The 27,731-nt window shown below is 36.5% G+C and overlaps 1 protein-coding gene across 1 annotated transcript in view; it reads left to right on the top strand.

The window, feature by feature from the left end:
- The window catches only part of ANGPT1 (angiopoietin 1), a 327,917-nt gene extending 302,087 nt beyond the window's left edge, over positions 1 to 25,830 (top strand). Inside the window, 1 exon segment of the mRNA XM_020970198.2 lies at positions 23,207 to 25,830. Coding sequence (XP_020825857.1) covers positions 23,207 to 23,367 — 161 coding nt within the window. The 3' untranslated portion in view covers positions 23,368 to 25,830.
- The last annotated feature ends 1,901 nt before the right edge of the window (positions 25,831 to 27,731 follow it).

The following is a 27,731-nucleotide window of genomic DNA, read 5'->3' as shown; positions in this document are numbered from 1 at the left end:
ATTTGGGGTATAAATTTAGTAGTGGCATTGATGGGTCAAGGGTTTGCACAAAAAGGTATTGTCCTCTGAGTGTAATTCCAAATTATTCTCCAGGATGGTCGGACCAATTCACAATTCCACCAACGGTTCATTAGTGTACCTATATTCTCCCATCCATTCCAGCATTTGTCTTTTCTGATAGTGTGAAGTAGTACTTCAGAGTTGTTTTACTTTGCATTTCTCCAGCCAATAGTGATGTAGAGGTTTTTTCATATGAAAAATATAGCTTTGATTTCTTCTTCTGAAAACTGCTTGTTCATAACCCTTGACAATTTATCAATTAGGGAATGGCTCTTATTTTTATAAATTTGACTCAGTTCTCTATATATTGAGAAAAGAAGCCTTTATCAGAGAAACTTGATATAATTTTGATACTATTTCACTGTTTATGATACCTTTTTATCAAAAATGTAGTTTCTGTAATTATCTCTTTTAATTAGTTTCTTTTTGTTTTTGTTTTGCTTTGTCTGAGATCATTATTGCTACTCCTGTCTTTTTTTTCTTCAGCTGAAACATAATGGATTCTGCTCCAGCCCTTGTTTTGATGCTATGTGCATCTTTCTGTCATAAATGTGCCTCTTTCAAGAACACATTGTTGGATTCTGGTTTCTAATCCATTCTCTTATCCACTTCTGTTTTATGGATAAGCTAAATATGTATTTGTCTCCATCCTATTTTCTCCTGTTTCTTCTTCTCTCTCTCTTTTTACACTGTTCCTCAAAAGACTGTTTTTATTCTGACCACTGCCTCCTTTAATCTGCCTTCCCTTTTATCATACTCCCCCCTCCTTTATCTCTTTCCCCTCCTATTTCCCTATTGGGTGTCTGTGTGTGTGTGTGTGTGTGTGTGTGTGTATACATACACATACATACCCATATGTGTATGTGTGTGTATATGTGAAAATGAATTACATGTATCATCTTCCTATATACAAATGTAACATTTTAACTTTATTGACTCTCATATTATTTCTCTTTAATTTTTACGTTTTTATGCTTCTCTTGAGTTTTGTGCTTGGATATCAGATTTTCCATTTGGCTCTGATCTTCTCATCAGTAATGCTGGAAAGTCCTCTATTTCATTCATATCTATTTTCCCTCCTGAAGGATTATACTCAGTTTTGCTGGATAGATTGTTCTTGGTTGTAATCTTTGCTCTTTTGCCTTCTGGAAAATCATATTCTAAACCCTCTGCTCCTTTAACATGGAAACTGCTAAATCTTGTGTGATCCTGACTATAGCTTCATCATATTTAAATTGTTTCTTTCTGGCTACTTGCAATATTTTCTCCTTGACATGGGAGCTCTGGAATTTAGTTATAATATTCCTGGGAGTTTTCATTTGGGGATCGCTTTTCAGAAGTGATTGATGGATTCTTTCAATTTCTGATTTATCCTCTTTCCTTTATAATTTCCTGAAATATAATGACTAGGTTCTGTTTTTGATCATGGAATTCAGGTGGCAAAATAATTCTTAAATTATCTATCTGTCATCTATTTTCCAGGTCAGTTGTTTTTCCAATAAGATATTTTACATTTTCTTCTATTTTTTTCATTCTTTTGACTTTGTTTCATTGTTTCTTGAAGTCTTGTGGAAGCATTAGCTTCCACTTACCTAATTCTAATTTTTAAGGAGTTCTTTTCTTCAGTGAATTTTTGTACTTCATTTTCCATTTGGCATATTTCGATTTTTAAGGAGTTCTTTTCTTTAATGAATTTTTGTGCTGCTTATACCATTAGGCTAGTTCTCTTTTTTAAAGGGGGTTATTTTCTTCAGCATTTTTTGTGCCTCTTTTTAACCAAGCTGTTAATTCTCTTTTTATCATTTTCTTACATCTCTCTCATTTCTTTCCCTAATTTTCTTCTACCATCTCTTTCGTTAACTCTTTTAGGAATGTGTGTCCAATTAGCATTTTTCTTTGAGGTTTTGCTTGTATCTGTTTTCATATTGTTGTTTTCTGAATTGGTGTCTTGGTCTTCCCTGACTTTCTAATGACTCTTTATAGTTATGTTCTTTTTGTTGTTGTTGTTTGCTCATTTTTCCAGTCTATTTCTTGACTTTAGACTTCATGTTAAAGTTGGGCTCTGCTCACCTGGGGGTTAGGAGGCATTGTGCCAAGCTTCAGGCTTTTCCGTGCAGCTGTTTTCAGAGCTATCTGTGGTGATCTGTAAGTTTTCAGTGCTCCCAAGGTGGTGAAATCCAGGGAAAGAGATAGTTAGTGTTCTTCTATTCTATGCTCTGGTCTTCATCCTTTCTATTCCCCTGCTGCTGCAAATACTAGCACTTCTCTTGGACCTGAAACTGTGATCAGGTCCCCTGTTTCCTTGTGACCAACTGCAAGCACCCCTCTTCACCCTGGAATTGCAACCCAGAACTGTCTATGGGCAATAGAGCTGCCAATTAGCACTAGCTGCACCCAATGCCAGCAAAGGGTCCCCTGTACACCCTTACTGACCAGTTATCAAACCCCCTTACCATCTCTGGGCTCAGAGTTCCTGAAGCTTTTGCAGCTGCTATCGAAGCTGGCTCCCAGACATGCAGGTGGTGCTGCTGCCATCTGTGCTCTGGGCTGACCACTACCTCAGAGTCACACACCTCTACTGCTAACCTCTTAAGTTTTCTTAGACTGGAAAAATGTCTCACCCTGACCTTTTGTTCACTCTGACGCTCCAAAATTCAACTTGAGATGCTGTTTTAAAATTGTTTGGTGGGGAATGTTAGGAGAGTTTTACTAGGTTGCTCCCTCTAATCCACCATCTTGGCCCAGGATAATAATTGCACAAGATTGTGATGAAAGCCCTTCATTAACCAGAAATCAATTTATAAATGCAATTTATTATCTTAGAATTTAGGAAAGCCTATTTCAAAAGGTTCAGAGAATAGAGAAAAATGGACACTCTAGAAAATGATACACGTGTAGGAGTCTCTAAACAAACATAATTCTCAGTATGTAATTATGTTTTCTTGATGAGGAAGAAAAAGGGAAGGTATTTAAATAAACCAAGGTAGCCACATAGGAAGCTCACAAATGAGCTCAGATTAAAAAACAGACATATTAAAGGTCAAATGAGAATTATATAACTAAGGAAGAAAATAAAACTGTGGCAAAAAACTTGTAAGAGGAATGTCAAGACTGGTTCAGAAAAGAGGAGGTTTGTGAAAGTGCCAAGAAAAAAAAATTTTTTTATAGTAGGAACAAGAATTTGAAAATTCATTCCTTTGGACAAATTCTTTCAAATGACAGGGCAAAAAGAGAACTACTCAACTTCTATCTTCCTTTTATTTCTTGCCAGTCAATAAATAGACATGTATTAAGTGCATACTATGTGACAAGCATTGAGATAAGTGCTGGAGAAACAAAGAAAGACAAAAATAGCCCCTCTAGTCAAGTAGCTCATTAGCTGAATGGGGGAGACAATATGTAAATAATGACACAATCACACAATATATAGAGAGCAAATGGAAGAGAGACTTAGAGGGCAATAGACTAGGAGAGTGAGAGGGGGAGGGAAGGAAGGCCTCATAACAGAAGTTCAGATCTGTGCTTAATCTTGAAAGAATCCAGGTAAACTAAGAGGCGGGAGGGAGACCATTGCAGGCATGGGGACTGCCAGCATAAAGGCACTGAGATGTAAGATGAAATATTGTGTTCAAGAAACAGCATCAATTAGGAAGTAAAATGATTGCCTTGTTTTTATGAGAGACAAATAGAGATTTCCACTAAAAATAATGTTTTCAGATGTCAAAGGATAAAATAAATATATCCAAGAGGGTACTGAAATTTAGTAAGGAGATAAGAAAACAACCAAACCTTTTAACTAAGTTCAGGTGTTAAGATTCAGTTAAATCATATGCCAATATATTGAATAAAATGGCACACAAAAACATTCATAAAACAAATGTCATTAAAATGTAAGAAATCATGGAGAACAAGAGTGACTGCATAAGACTGGGTAAGCCAGATTTTAAAAGATGGATTCTAAGAAACCACATACAGAAGAAAATGGCGATCACTAGGAGCCACTATTTGTTCATTTTTTGTAAAATTATTCATCTTTCCTTTTGTGATGAGATTAGCAGACTGGTAGTTGGGAGAAAATTCTATAGCCATACCTTAATACTTCAAAGGTTTCAGGTTGTATTGGTGTGCCATTACTGGTATTGAAACAGATCATGGCTGCTATGCCTTCACAGACAGTAGGTTGTTGTGGCTGGAGAAAAAAAATCATCAATTTGTAGCCAATCTTCTAGCAATAAATCTCTCAAAATTAAGTAGGTTGGTCTTTGGTCAACAAACATAGCCACCAGGTAGACCGATACTTGAATTCTTTCCAATTTGGTAGACCTGCTATAGCTTGTGTTCTGTTGCCCAAGCCTTTGTGGACCTAGAGTCTCCTCTTATCACGAGGACTTTAGAGAAAGATATCGCGCACTTTGATTTCAGCTAAACATTTGAGAGAGTATCTCATCTCTTTGTAGACTAGTTTAAAAAAATTCTGGGTTGGTTGATACTACATTTAAGTAGATTCATAACTTTTAAGCAACTATCCTAGTAGTGATTAATCACTGTCAGCCTACTAGTTGATTGCTAGTACTATGCTCCTTGGCTTTGTGCTATTCAAGATTTTCATCAGTGACTCGAATGAAGGCCTAGAATGCATATTTATAAAACCTGCAAATGACTGATAGCTGGAAATTGGAGGTAATATATTGGATGACATAATCAAGAGCTAAATATTAGCCTAGAAAAAAGATTTAGAGGGGACAGAATCATGGTCTTCGGATAACTGAAGGGCTTCCCAGGTAGGAAGGAGATTATATTTGTTTGGAATAGTCCCAGAAAACTAAATTAGAAGGAATAAGTGAAAGCTGAAATGTAAGGGAAAACTTCCTAAAATTTAAATCTATCCAAAATTTTGCTTTAGCTGAGTGTGTTTCCCTTCAGGCTTCTCTTCTCCTGTGGTTAACAAAAAAATCAAGATCTGCTCATGGATTATCATTCTTCTTTGCAATTTCCTTTGGAAACAATGTCTTAAACCCAAAGAACAACTTTAATTTTTGGAATTCCAGGTAACATTTATGGAGATATGTGAGAGGAAATATAGATATAGATTATATAGAATAGATGTAGATATTGATATAGAATGTAGATGAGATATAGATGATACAGATAGCTATAGATAAAGATACAGATAGCTATAGATACCCTTCCTCAGACGAAATCTGCCTGTCTTCTCAGCTGCCACAAAAGGCAGTTTTATCTGAAGATGTATTTGGGGGTTGACTAACATAATATTGATAACAGCATTGAGAAAGTGGGTCCCTTGAATTTACCTTGGTAAAACATGAGTTTGTTTCAAAATATCTACATGTATATTTGCATTTTACTTAACTGTAAGTTAAATTATCAAACAGTAACATGTACTAAGAGCCTAGCCTTCCTCTAAGAAATTTTTTTTTAAAAAGTTCTTTGAGCTGCCAAAAGAGATGTCATAAAGGCTGTCTACTAAAACACAGGCACTTTATTTAGAAAACATACTATTCTTTTCTCCGTTCCAGTGATTTCATTGGCATGAGGAACTTCCCTTGAAGAAATACTACCAATACAAATTTGTAATGGTTCTTTAATTTTTAGTTATAGAGAGTTGACTGGGAGCACCACACAGTCAAATAACTTGCCCAGAATCACAGAGACATTATGTGTCAGAAGCAGAACTTGAACCCAAGTCTGTCTGGCCTGGATGATAGCTTCTTATCTACTATTCCACAATTATTTTCAAGCTATTTATAATGAATAAATCATATCTTTATTAATATTAGTAAATTATAATGTAATATGAAATGGTAGGTATTACAAAGTTTTATATTATATTCTCTTATAAGAGTAGCCATTTATTATGCATATTAAAGTAACTGTGTGTAAAATTTATTATATATAATACAGCATATGATATATTGCATAAATATATTGTCTTATATTTTATGTTTACATTAATAATTACATATGATATGATTATATTATAATTGTGTAATATAATATCATATAATAGCAGATCCCCAAAAGTTTAGTATGCAGAAAAAGATGGAAAAAACTATGATTTTTAGAATTGATAAAACATTTCAAACATTTTATGGTTAATACATCTTGAGTGTTTTCAACCACACTATTTTGAAATAATATAGTAATAACTACTAATATACCTTTGGGATGGGGGCAGTTACCCATTCACCCGAGGTAATTTTTCAGAAGTCCCAGTGTCTCAGTATTCCCTTACTGTTGCATCCTTGCATATGTGCTGGCCCTTCCAAAGTGCACAATTGCACATGTCCCTCCTCTACTTAGCATAGTTCTCTCCTCAACAAGTCGACCAGGCCAAGATTGATGCTGGGACATGGGCAGGGATAGAAAACTAAAACTCTTCCCTCCATACCATCAAGCTTATTATTCAATAAATTTTCTGGCTGAGGTGTTCCAGATCCTTACAGTTCAGGGAATTCCTCACCCAAAGGCATCACTATAATAGGCATGAACCCTTCACTGACCTGTGACCAGGCTGTTTCTCTTCATCATTCACTTCCTGGAAAAAAAGAAAGAAAGATGAGGGGAAGAGAGAAGCTAAAGTTTCCTCACAGTGTTCCACAATTTAATAAAAAACTTTTGCTAATCCACTTCCCTAATTATCACTGCTCTCCCAACCCCTTCAGAAAATTGTTAGTATCCTCCTACTCCTCAACATGTTTTTTGTTTTGTATATATTTTAAGTTTAATTATAGAATGTAAATTATTTATGAATAAGGATAGTTTTCATTTTTGCTTTCTATTCCTAGTGTATAGAAAAGTGCCTGTCCCTTAGTAAATGTTTAGTAAATAATTAATTGAACTGAAATTTATTATATGCTGTATTATGTTAATATAGTAATAATAAGAATAATTGTTTTCCAAACAGTTATGGGGGGCAGGGAGAGAATGGAATAAGAATTTATATAGTGAATTTTGCATACCAAGTATTATAATAAGTGCTTTACAAATATTGTGTCGATATTATTAATGATATTGTTTCAATCTTGCAAGGTAGGTGCTGTTATTATTCCCATTTTACAGTTAAGGAAACTGAGGAAAACAGAGATTAAGTGACTTGCCCAAGGCTCCACGTCTAGTGACTGAAGCCCCATTTGAACCCAGGTCTTCCTGACTCCATACTCAGTGCTCTATTCACTGCTCCTTCAATTTATCTATTACCAAATTGTCTATTACCTGCCAATTTATTGCTAGTCCACAGTAGATTACAGGCACAGTGAGACCAGCAAGAACAATGACTGACAACCTGACATAAATGAAGAAGACAAAAAAGGGAAAAAGTAGAATGCAAATTTTAAAATCAGTAGTGTGAGGCCAAGTAGTAGTGTAAATCCATGTAGCTTTACATACCTGAGTAAGCATCGCTATAATTCTACAAAATATAATAATTATTTTAAGAGTAATATGGTATGATGGAAACAATACAGATTGCAAATGAGGAGAGCTGGGTTTGTGTGCAAATTTCATCACTTACTAACTATGGGAGTTAAATGACTATATTTAACCATACTTGTAAATAAGAGAAGTTGGACCAGCTGACCTCTAAGCTTCTTCCTGATGTAAATCTTCTCATCTATAAAATCTCTTTCAAATTATATATAATAGTACTAACTCTAAGTCAGTAAGGAAAACTGAATTATATTTTGTGCCTCCATTTAAGAAATCCACAAAGTGCATAATTCAGTTTTTAAAAGATTTCCACTTAAATGATTATAATATATAAAAACAGATATATAGATATATGTATATCTCCTTAAGTTCAAATTTGCAATTGAATTTTGCTTTTTTCTTAAATATCTACTGTTTTCAAGTCTCTATGCCAAGCACTGGTAATACAAAGTCAAGTCCCTGACTTCAAGAAGCCTATGTTTTATTAGGGGTAAACATTCAGCTATGGAGGAAGTTGGGATAGACAGAATAATTTGTCCCCAGAAGTTCTGACTGCTGGAAGTTCTATTATATTTCACCAACTAAATGATATCAATACTGAAAATGACTTAAAAAAAATGGATTTCTTATCCCCCTAAAATGGGTACGTGAAATGCCATGGTTGTATCATTTACTAAAAATAAAGTTAGGTGTTTCTATATGCCTGGCACAGGATAAAATGGACAATTAGCACCATTTTAAAGGAGACAGAATACCTAAGATTCCATTGTGGATTGTGGTTTTCTAACTTAAGAGCACATTTGAACTTCCTGTGTTAAGAATTGGAAAAGATTTGACTTAAACTCATATTTCCAGGGCAAAGTTGCATTTGTTGTTGGTAAAATGTGATTTTTTAACATAAAGATAAGACTCCAAATATTTTGAAAAAGGCTTTTGGGAAATTACAGATAGATGTTACAGATCTAAATTTTAATGACTTAAGTGTAAATGAGTTAGAAACATGCATCTCAGGTTTCTTATTGAATTATATGGGGGTCACAGAAAATGTTTGGCAAAATACATCTTGAGTGTTGCCAACCATAAAACATTTGAGAGGTTTTATCAATCTTCAAAATAAATAGTCTTTTTTCCATCCTTTCCTTGCATCACTGAGCACTTTGGGGCTCTGCCTTTCTTGGAGTAGTTTCTTTGACATATTTCTAATTTCTATTCTATATACAGAGTTGAAGGCAAATTTAATGTCCTTTTCTCTTCTACACCATTTTAGAAAGTATAGAGGTTCAGACCTTTGAAGTCTTACAAATAAGGGAGTCACAAATCTTGAGCTCCAGTCTAATTTGTTGCTGACTCAATTGTATACCTTTCTCAAGGTCCTAAAATTCCTTTTCTATAAAATTGATAAGTCAGATTAGATAATCTTTAAAGCTCTTTCCTACACTGTTTCAGTACTCTAGTGTTTATTTTCTGCATGGTGTACTTAAACTTAAACAGTCTTTGAAATAAGTTCACAAAAGTCATGTTATGGTACCTCTTCTTAGCATGGTAGTTACATAGCCTGGGTAGCTGAGGCCATGACAGTGGCTCACAACTGCCACATGTTCTGCTAAGCTCAAAAGCCTTCAGGTGCAATCCCAGTGATGTGACTATCTACTTCTGATGATTAGTCTATCTAAGTGGAGAAAGACTAATCATCAGCAGTTTGGCAACTAGCTAATGAATTTTTTGAGCACAAGAACATTATTTTAAAAACAAAAATCCAAAATGACCTTTGTTATAAAGTCCTTCCACTTTTGTTTCTCAGCTTATCCATCCATCTGTCCACTCAGGCTATCTTCTTGCCATCTACCCTGACTTATACATACCATGTATCACTCCTCCACGGCCCAATTTCTAGCTTTCTCAGAAACATAACTCAATAAGCAATTATTGAGCACTTAGTATGTTCCAGACATTGTGCACTACCATTCCTTCTGCAAAGGGCATGTTAGTCCATTTATTTATTTATCTACTCACCAATTCTGCATCTTTCCAAACTTCTGTAGTAAGAGAAAAGCCATAATAAATGCCTCATCTCTTCACATTGACTTATTCTGTTACCTTGTGGTTTGTGAACCTCATATAAATTAGGGCATTGAAACACAACTTATTTGAAAAGGTCATAAGAAATACTAGCCTTTTCACTTAGTGTTTTGCCAGGCTAATTCACCATCTTTGTCATCATCAGTTAATAACTAGTTGGTAGGCCCTGGTATGCACTGCACATAGTTCTGAAGCTACAGAATTACTGAGATGAACAAATATTTTAAGTTCTCTGTTTTCCTCCATTATATGATTCCGTTGAAAACAAAACCCATATCTAGAACATATAAACAGCAGCCACATTTAGTTAACATTTTTCAACTAGACTGTGATATTTGGACTCAAATAGTTTTCTGATGCTGCCCAACTCTTAATTATATGGTATCCAGTGAAACAGACCAAGGAAGTAATCAAGTAATTTACTTGGGTGATCTGAATTATTTATGCATTTCTGTAATCCACAATGTCCGTGTTTTATTTGTTTCTGCTAGAAGAGTTATTCACCACTCAATACCTCATGCCTTTTTGTGTAACAATTTGCTGTATTCAAAGTGCTTTCATAACCACCCTATAATGGAAGTAATAATAATAATAATAGTGAAGAAAAAGATAAAGGAGGAGGAGGAGAAGAAGAAGAAAGAATGAATGAATGAAGAAAGAAAGAAAGGAAGGAAGGAAGGAAGGAAGGAAGGAAGGAAGGAAGGAAGGAAGGAAGGAAGGAAGGAAGGAAGGAAGAAGAAGAAAAAGAGAAACAAAGATAGCATTTATGTAGTACCTACTATGTTCCAGGCACTGTGCTAAGCACTTTACAAATCTTGCCTGGCATTATTCTTTCTATTTTATTGAACAAGAAACTGAAGTTTAGAAAAGTGCTGTGATTTGCCTGATATAATTCTGCTTATGGACCCATGACTAGAAGTCAGACTATCTGAGTCTGAGTCCAGTGCTCTTTCCTTTATTCCCCACTACCATTCTCTACCTTGTGGTTAGCTGTTTAGAACTATGAGTATAAGAGTCCGAGTTGACAGCTTTGGTGGTTTTCATAAAAGAATCATTGTCAATGTGACAGAAAATGAGGGCTTCCAAAAAATGGTTTGATGGAACATTTAGCTGGGAATAGCTTGTTCCTCATGTTTCACATGAATGCTTGTTCTTATGGGTTTATCATCTGGTATTCTCTAGAATTTTTAGTACTCACAAAATCACAGGTAGAAGAGAAGCCAGATAGTCCTGAACAACAATTCCCTCCCAAAAAGTGGTCTTCCAGCCTTCATTTAAAACGAGGGAGATTCTGTTCCTTCCCAAAGCAACCTATTCCATTTAGGAATAGGGGCCTAAAACTTCCAGGATCAGTGAGAATCTGACAAAATGAAATAAAAAGAAAGAGCAATCTAGACATAGAGAATCGTTTGAATAAAGGTACAGGGGTACAAGAGCATATGACCTGCTTAGGGATTTGAGTCTGGCCAAAGTGAAAAGTAGTTGGAGGAAAGTTGGAGGAAATAAGGCAGGAGCCAAAGTTGAAGTATTTGGCCATAGTTTCATATGCAATGAGAATATATTTAAGGTTTTTAAGCAGTAGAATCACTGTAACTGGTTTCAGAAGACAATCTGGCAGGAACGTGTAGAATAGATTAGAGAGGAGAGAACCAGGAGTCAAGAAGATCATTCCTACATCCAAAAGTCTCCTCCTATGAAGAGGCCAGTGGGCCTCATCAAGAACCCTGCTAAGTGACAAGAATTCAGGCTCACCCATTTATGCGAGTCAAACCAACAGACTTTTATTAAGTACCCACCATGTGACAAATACTGGGCTAACCACTAGGGATGCCAAAAAAGAGGCAAATTATGCATTTTTTTCAAAGTTACAAGATTTTGAAAGTAATATCATATTCCTCACTTCAGGTTACATTACAAAAGTAAGAAAATAAATATCCACAAAGTTTAGGAATCATAACTTGACACATAGTAGGTTTTTGTTTACTTGACTTGAAAGGATAAAGAAAAATACATTTTAAAAATCTATACTCTTCAAGTCTATCCCAAATCAGAGAATTGTGTATAGCTATGGAAACTATAGGTTACTCTCTAGCTTTTTAGTAGACAACAGAATGCTGAATGAATGCTGCTGGATGAATGAGAATGAGGTAGCTAGGTGTCTTCGTGGATAGAGCACTAGACCCGGAGTCAGAAAGATCAGAGTTCAAATCACATTTCACTCACTCGCTAGTTCTGTGACACTGGGCAAGTCACTTTCCTTCTGTCTACCTCATTGTATTCATCTGCAAAATGGGCATAATAATAGCCCCTACCTTTCAGGGTTGTGAAAATAAAATAAGATGTGTCTAAAGCACTTTTCAAACCTTAAAGCATGAGATAAATGATAGCTAATATTATTAATCCAGTATGCTATAGATCGGGGAGGGGTGGGGAGGGAGAGAATAGGTAGGAAAGGTGTTGAAGTGTATCAAACCTTTAATCTAAAAACATGAATAAGAATTTGTTATAGATTGGCAAGCTAGGTGGTACAGTGGATTGGGTGCCATGCCTGGAGTCAGGAAGACTCTTCTTCCTGAGTTCAAATCTGGCCTCAGTCACTTGCTGGTTCAGTAACACTGGGCAGTTCACTTAACCTTGTTTTCCTCAGTTTTCTCATCTGTCAAATGAGCTGGAGAAGGAGATGCCAAACCACTCCAGTATCTCTGCCAAGAAAACTCCAAATGAGGTCATAAAGGGTCAGAAACAACTGAAAAATGACTGCACAACAAGAACACAGATTAATAGATTGGCCAGAAGTGAGATGCTGAAGGCTTGAGCTTTATGGAACTGTCATGTATTTTATTTCATGTTAAATTTGTAAATATGCCAAATTTGGGGGCACTGGCAGCACACCAGTTATTTCCCAGCATACCACATACAAGCAAGAATGACAAAGAGTAAAATATGATATTTTGGCTCTTCTTCTATGGCTAAGACATCAGTTTAGAAGAGACTTTTGAGGATATCTAATTTAACCCACTCATTTTACAAATGGGGAAACAGAGACCTTGAAGAATGAAATAACTTTCCAAAAACAGTATAAGCTAATAAGTGGTAAAGCCTGAACTCAAACCTAGGTGATGTAACTCTAAATTCTGTGCACCTTTTATTATCCCATTTGACATGGGCTCTTGCACCTTACTTAGTTCACCTACAAAATGAGCTTTGAATAGATTTCTATGATGTCTTCCATCTCCAGAATGACTTGATTCTATGAAATAGTAATCACCCCAGGAGAGGCCTGTTCAATCCTTAAAAATCAAGAAGGAAGCTATTATTTGTTTATTGAATAAGGAAACGCAAGTATGCTGCAATTAAAAAGAGAGGTAGCCCAACATGATGAATAGGGTGTGGGCTATTCGGGCTAGGATGACATGGATTCACATCTGCCCCTTAATTGTTGTATAACTTGGGGCTAGTCATGTAACCTCTTTGAATCTCAAGTAACTCCCTGGTTCTTTCTCAAATCATGGATAGACTCTATCTATGGATAGAGACATGGGTAGTCAAAGAATAGTGGTAGAAGGTCCCCATGCAGAGGAAATAATAAGTCCTTTTTGAATTCACACACAAATCAGAATAGAACCAAACTGGCCAATCATGATGGATAGTGTTAGGAACATATTGATGATCCTCTCTGATTCTCATCTTCCCCCATGGTAAGGAAATCTCTCTTTAATTTTACATGGCCCCTATCTCCAATGACTTTACAAGTGGTAGGTTATATTCATATTCTTTCCACAGGCACTGGCCCTATTACAAATGTGTATGAGTACAAAAAAGACTTGCTATTCCCTCAGCATAGGGGGCTCCTTCCACTCTGCTTTATACTCTATGTATGACTCTAGAGAACATGAGGGATACTTGAGATGCATATAACAACATAATAGATGGAGAGCTGGAAGGAATTTTAGAAGCCACCAACTCCTTTATTTTAATAAGTAGTGGAACCATTGTTCACACCTGGACCCTCTGACTCCAAATATAGTGCTCCATTCTGCTGCTCTGCATCCATTCTGGTCCATTCAGAGCTCTTGTCACTCAACACTATGAGAGCATGGCATCAGCAAATATTACAGCTGATGAATATGTGATCACCACGTATTTATTCCATCGTTATTACTGGTTGCATTCTTTTGTTTAGTGAACAGCAGTCCACCACAAATCATTCAGGTTGCTTGCCCTCAATAAAATGATTAGAGGTCAGGGACCCCATTTCACTAGACTTCCAGGGGGACTCCTTTGCTACAGAAGCTGAATATCCCATCCCATAGTTTTCTATCACATAAAGGATATATTGCAGAAGGTGCTGGTACTAGGTGGGGCCAATTGTTACTAAGCAGCCACAATGGGAAGAGGACACATCCTTGGCAAATATAAGTCACATGGATATTTTAACTTATTTTCTCCCTTATTTAATAGTAAAGGTAAATGATTTAAAAAGAACCAAAAATATGGCCCGTCAAGGTAAAAGGTAAAAGAATAAAAATCAAGTCAACAAAATCAAGGAGCTGTTAAGCAGCTCCTTTTTGCTCTGTACTTTGCTAAGTGCTGAGGATACAAAGAAAGGCAAAAATAAACCTTGCCCTCAAGAAGCTTGCAATCTAAAGGGGTAGACCACATGTAAACACTGTGTACATATAAGACATATAGATAAAATGTGTATATTGTAAATTGAAGATAACCTCAAAGAGAAAGTACTAGCAGAGGAGAATGGGAAAAGGCTTCCAGCAGAAGGTAGAACTATGGAGCATGAAAAAGGCTATATTTTGCTTTAATATTTTATATTTGAAGCCATTCATTTATAACAAAGTCATTCAAATACATTTCCTAATCAGAGTGCTTCATCCAACTTATTTTATATGTTCTATCACTGATATTTATGCTTCAAAGGAGATTGATTAATACTTTTAAATCAGTTTCTGTATAATAATCATTCCTTAAAAATTAGCACATAACATAATTATATGCTTATGAAAATGACTTGTACTTTGATATAGTCTCTTCCTAGTCCAACTTGTTCTATAGCATGATTTCTTTAGTCTGATAGCATGTCCAAGCTCAATGTCAAAAATGTGAACTTCATGTATACATGTTATATTTATCATGGGCAGTTGAAATAGCAAAACTTTAAAAAAGCCAACTTTCTTTGGCCTTCTTTTTCCCTCATTTCTTAGACTTAAAGATAGATTGTTTATGGGATGTAATTGCAAGAAAGAAGATAGGAGAGGCAAGATTTCTCATTCTATTTGAATAGCTTAGAGAGGCTTCTTTCAAGAGAGACTTGGTGATTTGAGTGGGGGCATGGAAGTGCCTTAGGAGAAGGAATCTGAAGGGACGAGGCATCTGAAGAAGCCAAATATGATGAAAAACAAAACACATCAACAAAAACAAACTATTGAAGATATATTGGTTTAACTAAGGGTGAAGGATTAGAAAGTGAAGTTAGAAAAGGCTAATAATAGTAATAACTAGCATTTATATAGCACTTAAGGTTTATGAAGCACTTTGCAAATATTATCTCATTTTATTCTCATGGCAACCCTGTGAGGTACGTGATATTTTCATCCATTTTCCAAATTAAGAAAATGAGGCAGATAAAAGTTTAAATGACTTGCCAAGAGTTGGACAATACTGTCTGAGGTTTTCCTGACCTCATGTCCAACACTCTATCCACTGTGCCACCTGTGATACAAGTAAAAAGAGATTGGCTTCTTTTTAAATGTATTGTGAAGAATGGCATTACCCCTACCTAGCTGTATGAAATAAGTAAGCAAAACTGTGACTGTTGGATCTAGTGAACTGAATTAAATAAATGTTTTTAAATGCCTATTATATTTGAGGGCAGCTAGCTAGCACAGTAAACAGAGCACCAGCCCTGGAGTCAGGAGGACTTAAGTTCAAATCCAGCCTCAGACACTTAGAAGCTGTGTAACCCTGGGCAAGTCACTTAACCCTATTTGCCTCAATGTCCTCATCTGTAAAATAAGCTGGAGAAGGAAAAGGCAAACCACTCCAGTTTCTTTGCCAAGAAAATCCCAAGTGGGGTCATACAGAGTTGGACATGAGTAATTCACTAAACCAAATTTTTGAGGCACTCTGGTAAGAACTAGGGATACAAAGAAAAACAAAAAAACAATTCCTTCCCTCACTGAGCTTACATTCTTCCAGAGGGTAGTGAAAGCATTTAATCTCCATGGGCCTAAGCATTTCATCTATAAAATGAGTAATTTGGACTAAGTGAACCCTAAAGTTTCTTCTAAATCTCTAATAATTATAAGTCTCTATTAATAAATATCTAATAATTGTAAATCACTACATCTCCTAATAATTATTAGATAACCTCTAAGTACCAGATTTGAAGTTCCATGATATATTTGTATGTGCCTGACATTCATAAAGATATTTTGGCCTTTGTGACCAAACCAGAAGCAGATTTTCAAATTATCAATTTATTTTGACTTATCCCCATGCCTATTTGTTTCACAACCCTTCTTTCTGCCATCCTTTCGTCTCTCCCCTGTGGTCTCTTGATGAAATTGCCCTTTTCTCTGTTTTGTTCCTTTATAGTTTTTCCTAACAGATCTTTGCTTCCATTCCCTTCATTATTTCTTTAATTCATTCAGTCAACAAAATTCATAGAACACCTACTGTGCTAAGTGTCTGACCACCCCTTCTCAGTCTGCTATGATGGTTCATCACCCATGTCACTTTGAACTGTGGGCTCAGCAGCAATATCACAGGTTCTCACTTGCCAAGCCTTGAAATAACCAAAATAGCAATAGGTTACAGGTGTTATGGAAATACACAGAAAAAGACATGATTTTTTTTTCTCACACAGGGACCTAGAATTTCCAGACATTCTTTCTGCCTCCCAGCCACTGGCATAGTTTTGAAGCTATTGCTTATATGGCATAGGAAAGACAGCACAGCGTTCAAGTGCTTTAAGAGGGACTAGTAATTGAGAAAATCAGCGGTGATATTGAAAGTTATGCTGACCCAGTGACCCATGGGTTCTAGTTCTTGTCAAGTGCTTCTGAGGAAGGTTCTGTTAAGGGAGACTCTGTTGGGGGAGGCTTCAGGAAGTCTGCAGTTTTTGTATTACATCTGTTATTGGTCAAATACCATGTCACCGACTACCAGTTAGCCTGCATGTACTAGCAATTGGGGAGGAGTCAAGATGCTATGTTTCAACCCCTTTTCCTGATGTGGACCTTCCTGAATTGCTTTTATCTCATTACAAAAGTTATCAATAAAAACTGGCTCCTTCTTTAATCCCTAGCAAGTCTCTAGTGATCATCAGTCCATCAACATGTTACTTTGTCGTACAATTCAGTGTTCAGTTGTTTCTGACTTTTTGTGACCCCATTTGGGGTTTTTCTTGGCAGAAATACTGAAGTAGTGTGCTATTTTTTTCATCAGCTCATTTTGCAGATGAGAAACTGAGGCAAACAGGGTTAAGTGACTTGCCCAGGGTCACACAGTATCTGAGGTCAGATTTAAATTCATAAAGATGAGTCCTCCTGACTCCAGGCACAGCACACTATCCACTGGGTCACCTAGCAGCCCTTCAACTTGTTGCTACCTTACTGTATTTTTTAATAAATTCCTTTAAATTCTCTTTTCCTGAGTCTTACATTATTAATCAGGGTGAAAGCCTGGACTAAGAATTTTCCCATTAACAGTAAGCCAGTGGAACTAACTCAAGTATTATTTTTACTTCTCAGTGCCATAGTTTAGGAAGCATATTGACAAACTGAAGAGTCTCAAGGTTATGCCTTATGAAGATTAGTTTAAGAAACTTAGGATGTCCAACCTAGAAAGATAAAGTCCAAGGTGAGACATTATACCTGCCCTGAAGTGTTCAAAGCAGTTAAGGGGAAGAAGAAACAGACTTGCTCCCTCTGTGCCATAGGACAGAAATAATGGGTACAAAGAGGTACATTTAGTTTTGAACCTCCTAACAATTAATGATAGCCAAAAGTCCAAAGGGACACCCAGGAGATAAGGGATTCTCTTTCACTGGAAGTCCTCAAGCAAAAACTGGAAGGCCAGTTATGAGTTATTTTATAGAGGGGATTCTTGGTCAGGTATGTGTTAGACCAGATGGTCTCTGAAGTCCCTTTCAACTATGGAATCCTGTGATTCTGTAATGTCTCAGCAGTATACTAAATTTGTCTACTCCCAAGTCTGTGGTGGAAGTTTGTGGACCTATTAAAGGCTCATTAAAGTGATGGAAGGGGCCCTTCTAGCAGGTCACAAGGGTAGGAAGTAGGAAAGTTAGTTCATTGAAGCAATAAAATGGGGGTTATTTGTCCTTTAGGGAGTCTTCTGTGTAAGTAAATTTCTCAATATTGGAATATCTATTAAAATACAGAAAGCGTATTCTCATGTTTTGTACATAGCAAAAGAGAAGGAATTAATCTTAAGAAAACACTGGTGGAATTTCACTCATCCTCCCCTCTCTTTGCAAAACAAAGAGCCTTTTGGTATTCTTTAGCTTTCAGTGCATTAGAATTTATGTTGTTTGCATAAAGTTTGTGTTGAATTCAGAATCTTTCCAGATTAAGCATGCCCTACTTTTCTCTGCTCCAGGAAGAAGCAGTGATGAATACAGCTCACTGACTCTGTATTTTGAGTCTATAAACACAACCCAGCTGCTTCCATGTTCCCACTTTGAAAAATGGGGACTACGTTTTCTCTAGTTAGCTTTTTTTCCCTAAAGTTGCTACAAGATTATGCTCATGTTACAGAAAACATCAGCTGTATGGCTTTCTTTTTCTTTGCTATTATTCCCTTTGGTATAACTGCAATCAAAGGGAGGTCAGCTGTATCAAAATAGAAATATGCCAAAATGTATCTGGCATTAATCTTTCCCTAAAGATTTCATTAGTGTTACTTTTAGATGGAAAAAAAGCACACTGAGTGGATTTGGGGGGAAAAAAACTAAGAATCTATTTTGTAATCTAAAAACTTATTTTAAAGTCAATATGTTGTAATATACAGTATTGAACCTAGAATCTGGAGATGTGAGTCCAGACCCTGGCTCTCACTGGTTCTATCTGTGATTTGGAATCTATATGATGCTTAGTTTCCTCATCTATGAAATGGAGGAGTGAAAGAGAGAGAAAGACAGAGGAAGAGAGAGACAGCGAAAGGGAAAAAGAGAGGAAAAGAGAAGATAAATAGGTAGATAGATAGGTAAATGTTAGAGTGAGAGAGATGATAGTGAGATGAAAGAGATAGAAAAATAGATGGACAAGTAGAGAGAGATGATAAATAATAGAGATGATGATGGATAAATGACAGAGATGTTAGGCAGATTGATTGATCTGTGTATTTTACCTACTGCACAAGGTAGATGTGAGAAAAGTGATTTTTATGTCTGAAAGCATTATGGAAATATACTATCCTTCAAAACAACCAGTGATAGAATCAATCAATAAATGAACAATAATTTATTAAGTTCCTAGTATAGTTTAAGGAGTTTATCTAATCTGTAAGATAATCATGGAAGTTAAGAGTTAGACACTATTTCAGAGACCATCCAGTTCAACTCATACTATATCTACTGTAACACATCTGACAAGAAATACTTCTTGAAGACATCTGATGAAGAGAAATTCATTACTGTCCAAGGCAGTCCATTTCACCTTGAATCAACTCAAATTGTTTATAAGATTTTCTTGACATCAAGTCTAAATTTGCCTTTAATAACTTTTACCCATCACATCTAGTTCTGACTTGTGAAGCCAAACCCAGTCTTATCACTCTCCTACAAAATAGCACTTCAAGTACTTGAAGACAGGTGACAGATTCAGTTCTTTATAAGTTTGCATTTCTATTGGTTATGCATGAGTACTGGCATACATGAGGTATTTCAGTATTAGCAGCTCAGAGCCAGACAAAATTTAGAATCAAGGAAATATTGATTAAGCATTCATTTGCTGTGTCAGGCATTGAGGAATACAAAGACAGAAATGAAATAGTTCTTGCTCTCAATGACCTTACATTCTGTTGGGAAGACACCATGCACATAAAGTATATGGGAATGAATATAAGGCAAATTCAAAGAGGGAACATAAAAACAGTAGCAGATGAGGGATAAGAGAAGACTTCATATTGGAACTTTTAAGAAAACTAGTGATTCTAAAATGCATAAGTAAGGGGCAGGGAGTATATTCCAGGCACAGGGGTAAGCTTGTACAAAGGTGCAGAAATGGAAGATGAAATGTTGTGTACACAGAATAGTAAGAATACCAGTTTGGCTGGACCATAAAAAGCAAAAGGGGAATAATTTATAATGAGGTTGGAAAGGTAGTTTGGGGGCTTGGTAGGAAATGACTCAAAAGTCAATAAAAGAAGCTTATATTTGAACCTAGAGACAATGAGGAACCAGTGATATTTATTGTTTCCAGTGCAGTGACATGGGAAGACTTGCACTTTAGCATAGTCACTTTAGCAACTGTGTGGAGAATGGATTGGAGAATGCAGAGATATGAGGCAGGGATACCAATTTTTTTTGTTGTTCTTTAGTTGTTTCAGTTGTTTGTGTTCCAACTCTTTATGACCCCATGTAGGGGTTTTCTTGGCAGAGACAGGACCAGTTTGCCATTTCCTACTCCAGTTCATTTTTATAGATGAGGAACTGAGGCAAACAGGGTTACATGACTTGCCCAGGGTAACACAGCTAGCAAGTGTCTGAGGCCAAATCTGAACTCAGAAAGATGAGTCTTCCTGATTCCAAGCCCAGTGGTCTATCCACTGTGCCATCTGCCAGCTCAGTCTAGTTAAAAAGTGTTTGGGAGCCAAAATGGTAACCATTTCAGTAGAGAGATGGTAACAGTTATGAGAGATGTTTTGGCAAGAGAAATAACAAGATTTGGTAATGACTGGAGTCAAAAATAACAGCCAATTTGTAAACCTGGGTAATTGGAAGAATGATGATCTCCTAGATAAAAATATGGAAATTGGGGTGGGGGATGTGGATGTGATGGGGGAAAATGAGTTCAGTTTTGAATAGACAGTTTGGGATTTGTAGAAGATATCAGTGTGAAGCATTCAATAGGAAGTTGAGGATGCAAGACTGTAGCTCAGGGGCTAGATTACAGTGGGATATATAGAGTTGATAGTCATCTGCACATAGATGATCATTTTACTGTTGAGAACAGATGAAGTCAACAAGTGAGAGAACATAGAAAGATAATAAAAGGTCATAGCCTTCGGGTACACCCACAATTAGGGAGTCTACCACGGGTAGTAAACCAAAAAAAAAGACTTTAGGAATGGCCTCACTGGTAGGAGGAAAACCATGGGACAGCAGTGTTACAGATGAGATAAAAGAGAATATTGATTAGGAGGGAAGGTTAATAGTTCAAATGCTGGAGATGAGTGGAGGATGAGAATTAAGAAAAAGTCATCAGATTTTGTGATTAAGAAATTATTGGTGACATTGGAAAGAACGGTTTCAGTGGAGTGATGAGGTCAGATGCCAGGTTCCAAAGGGTTAGAGAAGTGACTAAAAGAAGAACTAAAGGCATTAGTTATAGAGAGCTATTTTTTGTGAGTTTGATTGTGAAAGTGTTGAGAAATACAGGATAATAGCTTAAGAGGATGTTAGGAGCTAGTGAAGAATTTTTTTCAGAATGGGAGAGATTTGCTCTCCCGAGAGAGAGAGAGAGAGAGAGAGAGAGAGAGAGAGAGAGAGAGAGAGAGAAGAGAGAGACTCCTGAGTGAAAGAGAGCCCTGAAGAGAGAAAGGACAACACCAGGAGGCAGCTGGCTTTCAGTGGGTTTCTAGGGTGGGTTTTTCTTTTCTCCCAGCCTGGTTGGTTGCTCTTTTCTTGGGGCTGCTAGGTGGCGCAGTGAATAGAACACTGGCCCTGACGTCAGGAGGACCTGAGTTCAAATCCGACCTCAGACTAAACACTTGACACTACCTGTGTGACCCTGGGCAAGCCACTTAACCCCAATTGCCTTAAAAAAAATAATGGGAGAGATTTGGATAAGTTTTTAGGTAGTAGGGAAGAAGCAATTACAAAGGAAATATTCAAGATTAGAGAGACAGAAAGAGGAGATGATTATAGTGTAGGTCTTCTAGGTAAGAAGGAAGGGGGTGGGATCAAATGTATATGTAGAAGAATGGACCTTGAAAAGGTGCATTGTCATCTCTTCATCATATCCTGTAATGAAGGAGCAGAAAATGAAGGCTGCAGTTAAGGGGCTAAAGGAGATTTGTGTCTTTAGTGTTCTCCTCCCTCCCCAGTCAAAGTCTTCCCTTTCCTCATTTTTCTTCCCGATCTCCTAGCACCTATTCTTCACCCTATTCATATTCTGGCAAAATGTCCCAACCATGGTATTAACAATTACAACATTCTATGAAATTGGGTTTACATTACATTACCAGAATTTTGAAACATTGAATATTTAAGCATTGAAAACAAAATGAAACTTTTTTGAGGGTCTCTGTATATACTAAATCATACTATCTAGACCTACTGTGCCTGCTTAGATGTTCAGCCCTCATTAATTTACTGCATCTTGACTGCTGAAACTTTTCAGAGTTACTAGTGTTATTTACATTCCTGTCAATGGAATGGGCTGTTTGTGGAGGCTATGGGTTCCTCTTCACTGGGTACTTAAATGAATATTGGATAACTAGTCCTTGAGAATGTTGTAAAGGGAGGAGACTCCTGTTCCAGGATAAGTTGGATTAGATAGCCTCCAGGGTCTTTCTTTTATAACTCTGAAATTTTATGATTCTAAATCAGAAAAGCAAATATTTTATGTATGTTGCTCACTCTCTGATTGTCATTTTTATATTTATATTGATTACAAATTGTTAGTGTATACTTAACTGTTTATGTGGCAAGCCCCTTCTTCCAGCAGAATGTAATTTCTTAAGGGCAAGGACAACTCTTTTTTTCTTTTGTTTATCCAGTGCCTAACATAGTGTCTTGCCTGTAATGTGGGAATAGTGCTTTGAAGGTTTGGGCTGGGTGAATCTGCAATTTGCCTGACCAAAAAAAAATGTTCAATAAGTGCCCTACATGCTACATTTAAAGAGTTCTTGATGCCAAAAGGTGCTTGTGTTAAGTATAAATTGTCCTAGATTTAATATTAGAAAGACCTAGATTTTAATCCTGGCCTTGCTACTTATTTATAGAAATGATCTTTGGCAAGTTATTTCATGGCTCTGGGCCTCAGTCTTCTTATCCTTAAAATGAGGGAGTTGAACTACATGATCTCAAAATTTCCTTTCAACTTTAAGCCTGTGGTCCTATAATTCTGCACTTTGGACATTGGACAAGTCACTTCACCATTATGGGTCCCATTTTCCTTATTGATAAAATAAAGGTATTGGACTGGTTTGGGGATCCTTAATCTTTACTGTGTCATGAACCCCTCTGGCATCTGGTAAAACTACAGGCTTCTCAGAATAATGTTTTAAAACACATAAGATTACAAAGAGAATGAATTCCATTGAAATATAGTTTTGGGCTTGGAATCACAAGTATTTGAGTTCTATTTGCTTTGTGATTTTTTTCCTCACTTACTTCCCCAATCTGGGTTGCTTTTTTCAGGTTGGTGGTTTGATGCCTGTGGCCCATCCAATCTCAATGGGATGTTCTATATGGCTGGGCAGAACCATGGAAAGCTGAATGGGATCAAGTGGCATTACTTCAAAGGCCCCAGCTATTCCTTACGGTCCACAACAATGATGATCCGACCCTCTGACTTCTGAAAGTACCCCATCAGAAGCCATTAGATGTCAACCAACAGATACATAGAGCTGAGCTACTACCAGAAGACAAACTTCTTGTGCCAACAACCAGAAGCAAACAGTCTCAACTTCCCTCTGCCTGTGTAGTAGTGATGCAGAAGCCCAGTTGTTTCTCTCCTTCAGCTTCAAGGCCTGATCAAACTCACCAAAGTCTCCCCTTGGGCTGCTGAGCCTAGATTTTTGGGCTAAATGGAATATGCTTCACCATTCCACTTGAGGAAAGAAAGAAAAGAGTTCACTTGCTGGGTTTCATCTGCTACACCTGGAGCTCACCTTGGAACAATGAGGACCAGATGGCCAATGCATTTACTTTCACTGGAAAAAGGCCAATTAAAAAGGAGAGTATTGACTTCAGAACTGAAGGACAAAAATCAACTCACCGTTATCCATTAGGGGGAAAATAAATGTATTTCATCCGTGAAATGGCATTGCATCTATGCAAAGTATGACAAAGAAGGCTTTGGTTCTTGCACAGCTTAAATGAATGTCCAGGAGGAACATTCAGATCTTTGTTTCCTGAATGGATTCAATGTAGATGGATGGGTTTCTGCAGCCAGAATCACATATCATACTTAATAGTTATTCTTAGTTAAAACATCTTCAAATGTTAAATTTGCTTCACCTGGGGAAACACAATAAATCATAGTAAATAAACAATGTTAACAGTAGTAGGTGGAAAATCCTCAGTTGCTTTCTGCTTTTAGGGCAAAGCCCACAGATCATTGGCATGATCCTCCAACTAGGATTGATGACGTGAGAAGCAAACTTGTTTTCCTGGGGTTTTTTTTCCTCTCTCTAGTGCTGAAGCTTTTGTCCATATTAAAAGCAGACTGAATGTTTTATTGGAAAAGCCTGAGGAAAGTTGAAAGAATGTGAACTTTACCATGGAGAACTGTCATTTTGCAAATCTAATGATGACATGTACTCTCTTTCATTTGGCAGTATATGGAAAAGCAGCATTCGTGTGTGTATTAAACATAGTTTAACTGGAGCATCTCATTTTATGGTACTTTTTTGCATGTGCACACTTAAAAGTGTTACTTCATTATGTTAAAACATTTTCCTCATCTCCAGTGCTTTACTGCAGATGAAAGTTTTGCATTAACTGAAACAGGTTTACAAAGTCCACCTTTCTATAAAAAGACCACTTTTTAGTCTCAGACAAATAAAAGAATAAATATTGTAATGAACTGTATATATAGTATGTTTATATTCATGGTAAAAAGTGCTGAACACTTAACTTGGACATGCCACTTTAAGGTTAATTAATTAAAATAAACACTATCTGCAAAAGCTGTCCTTAAGAAGATGCAGTGAATCCACATTTGGTTTTTAAGTAATGTCTCTGCCATGCAAAGCCATCTCTGACATATTGAAAAGCATTGTTTTGTGAAAAGAATCTTCATATGTCATATACTCACAAACACACATCTATATAAAGGAGTGAAAGGGGGATAGAAAGATATATATCCACACACATTGACATAGGGATAGGATGGTGATAGATAAACACATATCAACATATATGGGTGTGAATGGGAATAGAATATGTTCTTGAAGGAAGTGGTACATTTGTCAGAAAAAGTCACCCAGCTAATCAACCCAAAGACTATAATTACTACTGCAAATAAAACTTTTTGGTTAAAATATTCCTGTGAGATCTCCCATGTTGAAGTTACTTTCATCCAAATTCGTACTTGTATGAATCAAGAAAAATGAATGTGTGGTAGGGAGCTTTTCCTTTCAAAATTGATACGTTGTTTTTCTCAAAGGACCCCAAATGATCTAGTTTTGACTTTGAGGCGATGGAATTATGCTCAGTGACTCATTTTGCCTTAGCAGATTTTTTCCACTCAGAAGAAACAAAGCTGCATCATTCTGAAAGGAAACTTTTTTTTCATTTCATAAGTGATACCCCTGGTTTTGTATAGCAACTGAGTCAGTATTTCTCAAAGAAAGACAGATTTTATATTAATGTATTACATTACATTACATATAATTACATTATAATGTAATGTATTATATTAATGTAAGAAGGGGCAGCTTCAAAATCATTCTGTCCAATGGCTTTGATTAGTTGGGTTTTGCAGATTACATTACTTAGCTTTTCTATGTTTGGTGGTTCTGTTATGCTATATTTCCATTTCACTTTCTAGAAATTCCTGATTGTCTTCATTTTTGTGAAATAGGATGGGAGTGGAGAAAAGCCTAATGGGTTTTCTTCCTCTGTTTCCCTAAAGTGTGTGTGTGTGTGTGTATGTGTGTGTGTGTGTGTGTGTCCAAGCATTGAATAAGAAACAGCATTCTCCAACTCACTGAAAAAAAACAAAACAAAACAAAAGCCTGATATTTACTGTTTATTTATCTGGGTTTGAAAATGGAAAATGGTTTTCAATTCTTCATAATAAAAACATTTTTAAATGGTCTCTGACTTCATTTTTGGGCTATGTTTGGGGCTTACATTTCAGCAGCCACTTCACGGGGATTACTTTATGTGGTAGACATGCTGCCTTTAAAAGGTACCATTTAATCTGATGAAGCAATTCACTAAGGGAGTTCAAGGAATATTTGTTTTTTTCCCACTAAAGATGTGATTTGTCTTTATGTTAACTTCAGCAGATCTCTAGAAAAATCATTGTCGAGTGATCTCTAAAAGATTGTGGAGAAGGGAAAAGTTGCCACAAAAGCATGGAGGAGAGCAAATATCCTGATTTTCTAAGAAAGGAAGAGTGATAATGGAGTCTACAGACTATAAGCCAGTGAAACTGCCTTTGTTTCTGGAAAGGTTCTAAAACATTCTGTTCTATTAAAGGAATGGGTGTGAACATGTAGGAAAGGAAAATAACATAACTTTATGAAGTATAGATCATGCCAGAGTAATTGCTTTTCCTTTTGGACAGGGTTACTAGGTTGGTAAATCAGGAGAATGCTATAGATATTTTTTTAAAAACACTTTCAAAAATAAATTCATTTTAAGCCTAGGGAGTAGTATAATAGTTCTTAGGGTCTGCTTGGTTTCCTTCTCTTTGGCTTTAGAGAATTTATTTTAGATGAAAAAAAATTGAATTCAGTCATTCTAATCATCCAGGTAACACCTAGCAGAGGTTGAATTCTTCGCCTAACCTTACATTTACATCTATTTCTAGTTATGCCCAAGTCTCTTGGTCATTCAGCAAAATTTAGTTTACTTAAAATATTTGGTAATGAAAACAGCTATTATATTATAGATGGAGATAGAGAGGCACCAAGAGATGAAATTGGGGAAATGTTCAACCTTTTCCTGGGACTTTCTCAGCTTGAATCTTCCTCTCCATCATGCCCACAGAGCCACTCCTCAATGGTTTCTTTATTTGACATAGTTCAGTCCTTCCTTTGCCCCAACCTCTCAAATCCAGACACTCGAATTTCTTCTTCCCCCAATAAGTGTTCAGAGTGTTACTCGGTTTCTCACACAGTGGTGCTAATTGATTCAAGGATTGAGAGAGAGCTCAAGAATTGTTGTGAAGCACAAATGAGCTAATCTGTGTAAAGCTTTTTGCTCACCTTAAAATGCTATATAAATTCTATTACTATTACTACCACTATTGCTGCTGCTATTACCATTACTACTATGTCTGGGTCTCATTTTCCTATCAGGTAAAATAAAGTGGTTGGAGCAGAAAATCTCTAAGATGCCTACCAACTCTAAATCCATTCAGATATGGCTATTTTCCAAGCAAGCAATGAAGTCAAAGAACAAATGTTCTGGTTACTTTGTCATTTTTTGCACTTATTTAAGATATACAAGGTTCTGTTTATGCTGAATTTTTATTATTTGATTCAATCTTTAAAAAAAAAAGTGTTTGCACTTAGGTGCCAGAGCCAAATGGGGGTAATTTTGACCTCACCTTTATGTATAGCCTGCCTAGTTGAGAGAGATGTGGGCTAGATAATAATAGAAATACATGGGTTTGGAGTTGGTTAAACAGCAAGGCCCAAAGAACAGTTATTAATGGCTTGGTGTCAGTTTTGAAGGACATCTTTCATAAAGTATTCCAGGGATCTTTGGTTGGCCCAATCCTGTCCAATTTTTTTTTTAATGACTTAGATAAAGTCTTATCAGACTGACAGATAACACGAAGATAGCTAATACTTTGGATAACAAGATCATGATACCAAAATACTGTGATGGGCTGAATCTAGTAAGATGAATTTGAATGAGGATAAATGTCTTATTCTTGGGTTCAAATAATTGACTTCATAAGTACACTTTTGTGGAGAAGGCATTAATAGAATCTAGTTTGGCTAAAAAAAGACTTGGGGAGGGGGTTAGTGTCCTGAAGCCC

This window comes from Phascolarctos cinereus, unplaced genomic scaffold (assembly GCF_003287225.1).
Source record: "Phascolarctos cinereus isolate Bilbo 61053 unplaced genomic scaffold, phaCin_HiC Scaffold_4;HRSCAF=312, whole genome shotgun sequence".
NCBI classification, from domain to species: Eukaryota; Metazoa; Chordata; class Mammalia; order Diprotodontia; family Phascolarctidae; genus Phascolarctos; species Phascolarctos cinereus.
This window is presented reverse-complemented; position numbering and strand designations above follow the sequence as displayed.